This window comes from Tamandua tetradactyla, chromosome 19, assembly GCF_023851605.1.
Source record: "Tamandua tetradactyla isolate mTamTet1 chromosome 19, mTamTet1.pri, whole genome shotgun sequence".
NCBI classification, from domain to species: domain Eukaryota; kingdom Metazoa; phylum Chordata; class Mammalia; order Pilosa; family Myrmecophagidae; genus Tamandua; species Tamandua tetradactyla.
Window position 1 is genome coordinate 15223735 of NC_135345.1, and position 12269 is coordinate 15236003.

The following is a 12269-nucleotide window of genomic DNA, read 5'->3' on the forward strand; positions in this document are numbered from 1 at the left end:
AGAAAACTGAGCTTGGTCAGTTTAGGTGACCAGTGACTGTCCAAGTTTGACCTACTTGAGAATGACCAATTAAAATGTATAAATGGTACAGGATTTGGAGCCAGAGAGGCCTGGGTTTTTATACACCAACTGTACTGTTTTCAGGTATGTGACAGAATGCAGCTTTTCAAAAGTCAATGTTTGTGAAAATTCATTGTGTTCAAAATCGCCTTCGAAAAGCCCCTAAATCCATCCACAAATTACAGGCCTCTGATTCCACTGCTAGAGAACTGGAATTACAATGGAATTCCTCCTAGGTGCACCAAACACCATGCACTACACCCAAACTCCATTTGTTGAATGTATGACTGTGCAGTGGATGATTGTGCTAAGCAATTTATTTACATTCTCACATTTAATCTTCCTAGCATCCTGTGAGTTTGCTGTAATTATTATTGTCAGCATTTTACAGATTAGGAAAGTGAGGCTTGGCCACATTGTAGTCGCCCCAGCTCAGATAGCTAATAAGTGACGGTGTTGAGCTTCAATAAGGCAGTATCACTGCAGAGCTTTAAACCACTATCCTCCACTGCCTCCCACTTAGAATGAATAAATTCAAGGAGCAGAATATGGTTCTGAAATTTGGCTTTCTGTACCTTTAAGAGGGACCCTGAAAACACACATACACAAAACATGATACTTACTCTGTGTGTGTGTGTGTAGGGAGGTGGGATGGGGTGGGGACGATTTAGGGAAGGAAGCGCTTACGGAACTCTTTAAGAATCAAAGAGCACTTTTCCCAGAAAATGTTGTGAGGAATAATTTCAGGAATTTTAGATTTCCTAATGCCTCCTCTGAATATGGTCTGAATCCATGTTTATTATAAGGTTTTGATCCGTGGCTTTCAGACTTTTTCATTTGTAACCAAGAATAGCAAATACATTTTGCTTTGTGGCCTAGTGAACACACACACAAGGGTACACACACAAACACACTGCACATACACGTTCTCCCTCTCTCGCAGAGACACAGAAAACAGTGACGCACGACGCAATACTTACTCTCACCGTATGTGATTTACTCTGTTTTCTTTCATTTCACTATGTGGGGTTTTTTGACCCACTAAATTGATTTCAATAATAGGTTGTGTTTCTTTTTTCCTCAGAGCATCTTTTGGAGCAGAATGTATGATCTGGCACACAAATACACTAAGGTGCAGCAGGAGATGTTCACTCTGGAGGACACGCTGCTGGGCTATATGGCTGACCGCCTCCGGTGGTGTGGGGACCCGGGCACTTCTGGTGAGGCTCCGGCTCCCATGGGATTGCACAGGCCGTGGGGGGCAAAGGCACCCTGTGCCATGCCATGGGCCTGGGCACAGCCACGTGGAGGAAGGAGCTCGGACACCCACCCTATCCCTCTATGCCCCGGCTGATGGCTCAGGCCAGTGCAAAAGGAGTGTTTGCTGGACCCATCCCTGGTTTCTTGAAAAACTGACTCGTGAGTTTGGAGTTGTGCTCTGTGCCCTAAGGGGCAGAGTTTGAAATTGTCCTTGCGCCCCGATTCCCTCCTTCTTTCAGAGTGTGCATGTGAGACCTGCTTTCTGAATTCTTGCTTCTTTGTTTTCTAGAAGGGCATCATTCAGGACCAAAGACTTCTAGATAGAATGAGACCTTGTTTTGCAGAACTGTCACAGGGACAGGCACCTCAGGCCAGGGCATGACTTTGTCGTCACTTTTCAGACCTATTTTGCCCAGAAAGACCCAGAATGAATACCTCACTTTGGGAAGATGTTTTCTACTCAGAAATCCTTGGTTTTCACAGTCTTTTTAGTTTTACTATGGATCGTCTATGTTATTTTATTCTGTGCATGCCTTTTTACCATTGCAGCTTCTTCTCCCAGTTTTCATTATTTTCAAGGACAAAAAATGCTGCATGCTTATTCAAAAAATACTTGCACATCACAAATATGCATAAAGGTAAAAATCGAAGGTTCCTGCATTCTTTCCCCATCCCTCAATCACCATGCCACTTTCTCAAAAAGTAACTGTTGTCAGCAATTGGGTACATACTCTTCCATATTTTTCCCTATTCCCATATATACATATACATTTAAAATATATGCATACTGTTCTGCAACTTACTTTATTCATTTCTTATCAGTAGGTATAAATAAATGTAGCCATATTCTTTTAAAATATTTCATCATATCTGCTATTTGGGTGTATCATAATTTATTTAACCAATCTCCTATTGATGAATATCTAGGTTGTATTAGTTTATTGCCATTATAACCACTGTTGCAAGAAAAGCTTCTGCACACATATGCATACACACATACGTCCACAATCTGCGTGATTGTGGAATTACTTTTAAAGATAAATATCTATAAATAGAATTTCAGTGTTAAAGTTGTGCTAGAGATTGATAAACTGTCCTTCAAAAGGTGGTCACAATTTAAACTCTCAAAGAGTACATGAACTGGCCACTTTACCCACACCTTCATTAACAGTGGATTTGAATACTTGAAATAAATCTTTATCAGTTCGATAAATGCCTTGATTTATTTGTCTTTACTTTCGTTGTTAGTGAGCATATTTCTGTATTTAATGGCAGATCTTTCTATTTCTCCTCTAAACTGCTCTTCATGTATTTTATTCATTCTCTCGTAGAGGTGGCAGCTGTATTTTTCTCAGTTTGTACTTATCTCTTAATACTGTTTATATTCTGTCTTTTGCTCATAGAAATGCAATCAGCCTTTCAATCCTTTCCTTTTGGCTTCTGAGTTTCATATTTTGTTTGGAAAGACTACTCACTTCAAAATTAGAGAAGCAGTCTCCTATATTTTCATCTAGTATTTCTATTTTTGTAATATTTAAATTCATCTTTAATCCCAAGTTTTCCCAACCAGAAATATGGTATATGAATGTCTCTCCATTTATTTGTTTTCTTTTTACTTAAGTTTTATAGTTTTCTCCATATTTCCTGCTTTTCTTTTTAAATTTCCCTCCAGAATTTAGCTTTTTTTGCTCATTTATTTAACTTTTAGTTTTTAAGTTTGTTTAGTGTAAACTTTTCTCCTTTGTTTTCAGTTTTCAATATGCCAGTTCAATTCTTTCTTGGAAAATGGAGATACAGAAAATAAAATATTATGTCTTATCTAATCATAATTTAGAATTATTTATTTTTGCTTTATTTTATTTATTTAACTTTTTTATTGTATAATATAACATAAATACAATGCAAAGTAAGAAAAAAGCAATAGTTTTCAAAGCATTCTTCGACAGGTAGGTGCAGGACAGATCCCAGAGTTTGTTATGGGCTACCATACCATCATCTCAGATTTTTCCTTCTAGCTCCCCCGGAACATAGGAGGCTAGAAGGAATAAATATTTTTTTATCATCGCAATATACTTTTTTTTCTTTTTTGTGGAAAATAACATATATACAAAAAGGTAATAAATTTCAAAGCATAGCACAACAGTTCGTTGTAGAACAGATTTCAGAGTTTGGTATGGGTTATAATCCTACAATCTTAAGTTCTTACTTCTAACTGCTCTAAGATACTGGAGACTAAAAGAAATATCAATATAATGATTTTTGTTTTATTTTAAATGGAATGCTGTATGTGTGGTTTTATTTTTTTACTTATCTCAATTTTCATTGAGTTTTAATTGATCTTCCTATTTCACTTCTTATCCTTCAGGATCCTGAGTTTTATATTTTAATTTTCCATATCCTGGTTTAAATTTTTTTTCCTTATTTTTTTTTTACCTGATTTAGTCTGACCATGTTTGTTTTACTATGAAAGTCTTAATTTCTGTTGCAACATTCTAATCTCTGGTTTGTTTGTTTACTATCTATTTTCATTTTTCTTTGTATTCTTATTTACTTTACTTTATTTCATTTTGAAATTTCCCTCTTTTGCTTTTTTTGTGCCTCAGTAAAAATTTTTATTTAGTGATGTTTTTGTCTAATGCAGGCTGCAGAGGGGAAACTTCTGTCCTAGTGGGGAGAAGAGAGGTTAAAAGCTGGGAGACCTCTTTTAAAATATGTTTGTGAGGATAAAAACAGTTTATTTTTGTGAAAACCTATAAACTGTAAAGCACCTTCCGAAATATATTTCCATTTCTTTTTTTTTTACATGGGCAGGCACCGGGAATCGAACCTGGGTCCTTGGGCACGGCAGGCAAGTGTTCTTGCCTACAGAGCCACCGTGGCCCGCCCTCCATTTCTTCATCGTCAACATTTGTGCCTCTTTTGGAGGATGATTCCAATTCATCTTTTTTTCTTAATTTTTTTTTTTTTTTGGCATGGGCAGTCACCGAGAATCGAACCCGGGTCTCTGGCGTGGCAGGCGAGAACTCTGCCTGCTGAGCCACCACAGCCTGCTCCCAATTCATCTTTTCACTCCACAGGAATTATTTGCAACTATGCATAGATCCATTTCTGTTTTTATTTGTGTGATCTTGTTTTTTAAAGCATTTAATCATTATTTTAAAACTACTAGAATTATTTCATTATCCCAGGAAATGTTTCTACCCAGAGATTTCCTTGCTGTCAGTGGCATATCGCATGTGTGGTGCACAGATAGGAGTAGAATGGTGACTGTTTCTCTAGGGTGAACTCAACACACACCCAAAGAGGAAACAGGAAGTGGCCACTCTGCCTGACTTCTGGGGCACAATAAAGGGCTCTGGGCCCTCTCTCCACACACCTCCTCTCACGGCTTGGTGATGCAAAGCTGAGATAACACGTTCTCAGATTCCGCCCTCTTTCTTATCCCCTTATATTCCATCAGTCCCAACCCAACCTACTTCCTAGTGACTCATCGTTTCTTTTCTCTGTCTGTGTGCTCACATGCTCTCTTTTCTTGCTTGGACTGTAGTAGGGTTCTTACCAACCCACTCCTTACCCCTGTAAGTCAGCCTCCATCCAGCCACCACAGTGTCCTTCCTAAAATGAAAACATGGCTGCCTCTGTTTCCCACCTAAAACTTTCAATGGCTCTCTCTGTCTCTAAAATTACATCTTAATTCCTTGGCCTGGACTCTGTCTTTCCTGTACCTCATCTTCCATCATTTCCTTCCTTACCCCCCTATGCTCTGGCAATCCTAATCTAAACTCACCAGCTCTGGGCCTTTGCCCCTGTTCTCTGTATGGAATACCCTGCTCTATCTTGTCTGTCTGAAGACTCCTCTTCATCCCTCAAAACCAATCTCAACATTACCACCTCCAGGAAGCCTTCCCTGATGGTGCTATACTCCCACCCTGATTCAGGTTCATCTTTCTCTCCTCTGACCCTTATACTCCTGCCACACAGTATTGGGATTTATTTAATTACGTGTCTGTCTTCCCCAAGAGATCACATTCTCTCTGAAGGCAGAGCCCCTCTGTAATTCGTCTTCCTATCCCTGGGATCAAACACTCAGTAAGTGTTTGAGTAGTAAGGCAAATATCTGTGGGAGGAAGTAACATAGAAACTACAGAACCTCGGCATGTTTACGTCTATGCTACCTCACCGCTGTCCGAGCCTGTGTCTGGAGGTCAGTGAAGAAAGACTCTGAGACCTTCTGAGATTGAAGGTTGGGGACTTAGGAAGGTTTGGGAGGAAAAGCATGAACAAGAGAGAGTTGGGAGGAAGCAGAGAAGTGGGAGAGTAGAGGCGAAAGTGACCCTCAGGTTCCTGTTTTACCTCTAATTCTTCCTGACTCAGGCATGATGTTGGGGGTTGTCTCTGTCAGGTGAACTCATGCTGTGATTTCCCGGAATAATGACTTGAAACTGAGTCACCCTCTGGGATTTGGAGGTAAGGTGAAGATTTGGAAGTCACTCAGGGGGCACTTAGTTAAATTGGGTCGAGATACGTCCATTCTCCATCCTCCATTTGCAATTCTTGGCAAATGATGACATTTGAAAATGCTCCACTGTGATTGAATAGCCAGGGAAGAACGGACCTTATTTATAACCTTTCTTTTCCACTTTAATTATTTTCTTTAATTATAAGAAGGCATACAAACTATGTCTTTTAGAAATGAACTATCAATCTTGCCCAGATTGGAGGGAAGACTGCCACAACAATCCTCATTCCGTATTCTGGAAAACAGTTTCCAAGGGGGTAAGTACCAAGCAGTAAAGTTCTAGAATTTTAGAGACCCAGGAACTTAAGAGGTACTCCAGTCCAGTAGTTGCTAGTCACCGTTTTTGGAGTCATAGTTTCTTTTAGGAATGAGACTTTAGGTTCCTTCCCAGAGGAAAATGTTAATAAGTAGGTTCTAGATTTTCACATAGGATTTTATGGTGTTCACGGAAGGTCCATGGGCTACAACTGTGGAATTTCTTTTCTGTCTCACTCTTTAGCTTTGTCTGCCAGGAAGCTGGGGCTTGGTTTAATCCTCCATTCCAAATATGAGCCAGTCTTAGATTTTTGGAACAGTCTTTATAATCTACATATATAGGCCACTTATTATGTGCCAGGCATAGTACTGAGCTTGTTACACGGATTAAAGCCTTTTGTCTTCACAAGAACCCTATGAAGTAGGAACCACGATTGTCACACCCATTTTACAGATGATGAAATGGAGGTGCAGGTAGACAAGCACTCGACTAAGTGCACAGCTAGGAGGTTGACCCAGGCTGTCTGACTTCAGATCCAGAATCTGAGCTGGGAAATACTCTTTATTTTCCTTCTTCTTCTCTCTACTTCTGACTTCACTCTAAGCTGCCCTTGTGCATATTTATTTTTTTATAAGTTGCTTCAATTCCTTCTTTACAAGTGGGCAAGGGAAGAAAAAGACAGAAAAGAAGTGAGAAAGAAGTGAAGGAAGGAAGAAAGAAGGAAGAAACCAAAAAAAAAAAAAAGCTAGTTATTATTCTACAAGATTCTATTTAGACATCAGAGGAACTGAGGCAAGTTGAAATTTAATATTTGTTAAGCATATTTGTGACAAGCCCTGGGCCAGGGGATCTTATCTATATTATGCTATGTGGCTCTCACAAAAGTGTCGTGAGCAGTTATAAATGCCCACTTTACAGGGGAAAGAAATTATTGCTCAGAGGTTAAGTGACTCATTCAAGATCACCCGACTAATAGGCAGCAGAGCTGAGTCCAACCCTTGTCTACTGACCCACAGCCATGCTTCCCAATATTGATTTCTGAACCTATTTGTTGGTTCTGTCTTACCAATGGTAGGTGTGATTGTCTTTGGCTTCCTGTTGGTTCCTAACCAAACCTTTACCTTAAGGGGATTTGGGTGAGTCCTTCTAATGGTAGACAGAAACGGACTGGGATTTGAAGTAAGGATTTCTTGGGCAGATTCCTTAACTGTTCTGACCTTCGGGTTCTTTATTGTCAAATAGGGAAAAAATAATACCTGTCCCACCGAATTATTGCGATTTTTAAATGATACCACTATCCCATTAACTAACTCTGAATCCATTCATTTAACAAGTATTTGTTTAATATCTGCTATATGCTGTGAAAATCAGGGATGCAGAGAGTTTCTCTTGTTTGTTTTTTCCAAGAAAAGTGTCTATTCTGTCGCTCTATGATATGCTTTGCAGTAGTGCTGTTGCTAAAAAACTTTTAAAGTCAGGTCACATTTTACATGAGGTAAGGACCTGCCAGTGCTCCCCATTCTGTGCTCGGGGCTAGGAATGTGATGGTGTGGGCAATCGCAGCCACCCTGTCATTATGAGCTTATGAGGTTTCGTACCTTCCTTTGCCAAATACTCATGGCTGTAGATAGCCTTCTTTGGTCAGACTAGTTCCTTTTTTTTTCTGACAATAGAGGATTCAAGCCTGATGGTTTGAATCCCTACCTCACTTTCTCACTTCCAAGTAATGTGACCTTGAGGCTAATAGATCCACCATTTACCCCATGGGTGCTCTTTTGAGAAATATAGATCAAAGATCAGTGCTTGGCCCCCTGCCAGACTTCTGCTGAATTAGCGCTTGATTAATGAAAACCACTGGGCTCTGTCCTCTGCTCATCACCCCTCAGTGGAAAGACAAATGCAGCATTGCATTTTCACAATTCACTGTTTCCACAGTGGTTCCTTATCACCTGAGAATGAAGTGCAGGGATTCATAGCCCTGCAAGAACTCATTTATCTATTCTAGCTTCAGCCTCCTCTGAAGTTTCCTTAAAGACATCATCATTCTCTCAGCACTTTAGGTCTTTCCATTGGTAGTTGCCTTGGCCTTTGCCTGTTGAAATCCTATTCATCTTTTAGGAATTGGCTTTTGCTATCCTCCATTAGGCTTTTCCCATTATTTCTGGTTCTTTCCATCACAGTGTATTAGACTCCTTGCTTCCTCTATTTTTCTCTCCTTTCATCCCCCTTCCTCCCTCCTTCCTTTCTCTCCACAGGCTTTCACTGGGCACCCACCCTGTGCAATGTACCAGGGGCAAGGCATAGGGCTGTGGTGGGGATAAAGAGAGCTAGGCTCATGGCTCTCACAGAGCTCAACACCGAAAGCTAAACCGACATTAAGCTCAACATCACAATGCAATTCAGTTGAGAGGTGTAAAGGGAATGTGGTGGGATGCTCAGGAAGGGGGGCCTGAGCTAGTCTCTGGGTTCTGGAAAGACCTCCTGGAGCAAGCACATCAAATCACATTGTCTCCTCCACTTTGTGGTCCCTAGGGGCTAGCAAAGACTTGAGCTGAATGTACTGCTGCATGAAGAAATGAAACTGCTTGCCCAGTAATATTCATTCATTCATCCCCCTTCCCCTTGGGGCCAGTCCAGGCTTCAGTGTCATCTCCTTTCTCCTCAGTTTCCCCTTTCTTGGTGTCCCATTTCTGTTATCTCATACACCTTACTCCCACTAAATGTGCAGTGTCTAGGGTGCATGATACCAAGGAAATGCTTCCATCTTTCTCCTCCATTGGCATTCCTTTCACTCACTTGGGCTTCTGACTTCAGAATCACCTGAGTTTAGCAACTCCTTGAGCAGTGACTTTGAGCCTCATTGTTCTGCCACTTGCAGATTGGGGCACCTGCTTCAAGCACTTTGACATGCAGCATGAACCCTCCAATGTCTTGGAATGAAAATCCCATAGACCTGCTCTTCCTATATGTTAAAACCGTACAGGATGTCCCGCCAACCCCCTCCCCAACCAACTCATGCTGAGAACTGTTTTGGATGGTAATGCTTAAATATGGGTATTGAAATTTGCCTGCTGAGGAAATGGTGGGTTCTTCTTTTTTTTTTTAAGTTTGCAGAAGCTGCCTGTGGTGTGGTCTATGTGATGCTCAATGGGTCCAACCTTAAAGCCTTTGACAAAAGCAGGTACTCATTTCTTTGCATCCTATTTGCAAGGTTTATCACAGTCTCCTGTTCAATATATCTGTATCTTAGGGAGAGGTATGTCTTCCTAAGTCCATTCTTTTGTCTGGCTTCTCCATTACCAAAAACTCCCTACTGGTCCTGCTGTTCATTGCTCTGTGTCCACCCTGTGTTCTTGACTTTTTGAGGCGTGGTGTAATTTTTTAAGCCTTCTCTCCCATTACATTCCACTCTGTCCGTATCCCACCTACCTCCTCTCTCCCCTGCTACCTGTCTAAACCCTCACCATCCTCAAAGATCTGGTCTGATTCCTCTCCTCCATGAAGTGTCTGAATCCCAATTCAGCTGTCAAACCACTGTTGGGAACACCAAGAATTGTGCTGAGCCTTTGACCTCCATTTTTAGGCATTGTCAGCAATTTGTTATAGCACTTAAAAGCAGGGACTTCAGAGGACACTGTATAATTGATGTGGCCTTCAGCAGGGCACCTAACCTCTGAGCCTATGCATGAAAAATGCTGAGCTCTGTGCCTGGCAACATAGAAAGAGCTCAGTGGCTATCAGCTATTATTATTATTTCCTTTAATCCTCGCTGAATCTGGCTGTCCTAATGCCTTCCTTTCCGACCTCCGACACTTAAAGTTTTTGCCACATTGATTAGTTTTTCAGTTTTTGTTCTCCAGTCTTTCCCTGGATAACCCTGGATGAAGAGGAAGGGAATTTGTATTAATTTGCCCTGCTCAAAATTAATTCTCTTTTTCTCCTGTCTTAATATTTAATTACACGAACAAGCATTTGTCCTTTTGTCTTCTTCTATCCCCTACCTTGAGGGTTTCTGACTGAAAACATTAATATTCCCCAATTTTATAGCCTGCTATTAGTGATCCAAGGACAATACCAGAGTGACAGCTGTCAGAGACTAATGGGAGAGATTGGAAATGGGGTTAGGGTAGGACATTGAAGTCATTTAGAGCAGTGCATTTCAGAGCTTACTGAGGGCATGGATCACCTGTGGGTTGTTAAAATGCAGATTCTAATTCAGCAGACAGTGGCTGAGATTCTGTGGTTCTAACTAGCTTTCAAGTGATGCTTATTTTGCTGGCCTGAGGATCACATTTTGAATAGCAAGTATATAAAGAATCAACATCAACATATAGTTAAATAATCCTTTTTTTCTTGTTGGTCTCAGTTGAGAGCTACATTGAATGAGAAAATGTGGCTGTTTCTAATGCAAGTCAGGGGTCAATGTCTAAGGAATAGGCTCTGACTCAGACCTCCTGGCCATTGGTTTGGGGCAGCAGCTATGGATACATGAATGCTTCACTTTGGTCTTGACAGTGTTCTTTGTCTCTTCTCTCTTAGTGTTTTTGGAAGTGTGGAAATCTTCAATTTACAACCACAGAAGGTTCATGAAGTACAGGCATGGGTGATGCATGACATCAGAGGATCTTCTAGGTATATTTGTTTCATCTCTGTACCCCAGTATTGTCAGGGTTATTTTATAAATCTGTCCATGAAAGAATCCACAGTCATATAAATGTGTCAAGAACAGACTGGTTCAGGGAATTAATGGGGCCTTACTCTACATTTAACCCATCCCCACCACCTCTTGGTCTTAGCTATAATAGGTATCTATGTTATAAAAGGTGCCTAATTGATTCACACCTTCGTTCCCCTGCTGACCTGGCAGCCTTTAGAGGCAGTCTTCTGCTTCATTTCTTTATCCCAGGGCCACATTCATGTCCCACTAACTGGAAGAGACTCTGGGATGTTTTGGAGATCTTGTTATTTTAATATATTCTTCTTTCTTTCTCAGTGACACATGCTCAGGTTCTTCCATAAATGACCTGAGATCTAGTCTAAGCCAAAGGAATATTGCATTTACCTGCCAGGATGACTACAGGTAATTGATTTCTTCTTGAAGATGACATGGTCCTCTTGCCCTCCACAAGCAATTGCCCTTTTCTTGTCCCCATCTGAGAATGGAGGGCCATTCCAGATGGCCTGAGTTCTTCCTGGGCTTCCATGGTGTCCTGGCTTCCTCCCTCCCAGCCTAGACTTGGTGTTCCCAGCCAGTGGCCCCAGCTTTCTCCCTTTCTTGGCTTCTTTCCCAATTCACCTTCCAGGGCAGACTCAGCTTTGAAACTGACCCAGCTTTCAAGGGCTTATTTATTGGTTTCCAGTGTAAGACACTCAAACCAGGGCTTATAGATGCTGTAGGCATCCATTTTTCAAAGCCTTTCTCCCCAGTTGTAAACTCCCTGTTACTGGGCCTACTTTTGTGGTTCAAGTTTCTCTAGGCTGGATCTCAATGTAGATGCCTAACACTTGATAAGATGCCACACTATCTTTTTTTAATTAAAAATTTAAAATCTTTACAAGTGATATAAGTTTACTGGAGAAAAATTTTAAATTACACATAATAATATTTTAAAAGTTACCTATAACCCTGTTATCGAAACTGGGACACCCCCATCCTTTTTCAGGAGTCCTGGTCAATGATGTGGGCAGGGATTGGTTGCTAGAAGCATCTTTGGAGATTTTCCCATGCATAGTAGCTTAGAATAAGACAGATTCAGAGAGAAAAAGTTTCACAAGAGTATAAAAGTCAAGTGCTAGCATATTTTCCTTGACTCCTTCCTGACACCACCCATACCCATCAACCAAATTGCAAAGGGCAGAAGGACAGATTCAAGGGGCTCTTGCTGAAGATTCTTGTTTCCCAAATGATCTGAATTTTCCATCAGTCAGCTGACTTCTCTCTGGCAGTTGCCCAGAAGTAATGCCAACTTTCTACAGTGACTGTGGTTAAACGGGCCAACAGAAAGAGCAAAGGAACAACTATAGCAGAAAATTTTCTGACCAGTCTAAGTTACTCAAAGATATTTTGTACTGAAAAAAGTAGAATACTAGGAACCTAGGAGAGAATTGGAGAATGAAGTTGAATCTTATCCCCAATACTCCCTTATCTTCTTTTTTCTCTTATTGAACGTTTCC

General features: G+C 40.8%; 1 protein-coding gene across 1 annotated transcript in view; it reads left to right on the top strand.

Moving 5' to 3' along the window:
* CD38 (CD38 molecule) overlaps positions 1-12269 on the top strand; it is a 47076-nt gene that overhangs the window by 31533 nt on the left and 3274 nt on the right. Inside the window, exons 4-8 of the mRNA XM_077136458.1 lie at positions 1145-1280; positions 6011-6096; positions 9203-9276; positions 10635-10727; positions 11089-11175. Coding sequence (XP_076992573.1) covers positions 1145-1280; positions 6011-6096; positions 9203-9276; positions 10635-10727; positions 11089-11175 — 476 coding nt within the window. The remainder of the gene's footprint in view (positions 1-1144; positions 1281-6010; positions 6097-9202; positions 9277-10634; positions 10728-11088; positions 11176-12269) is intronic.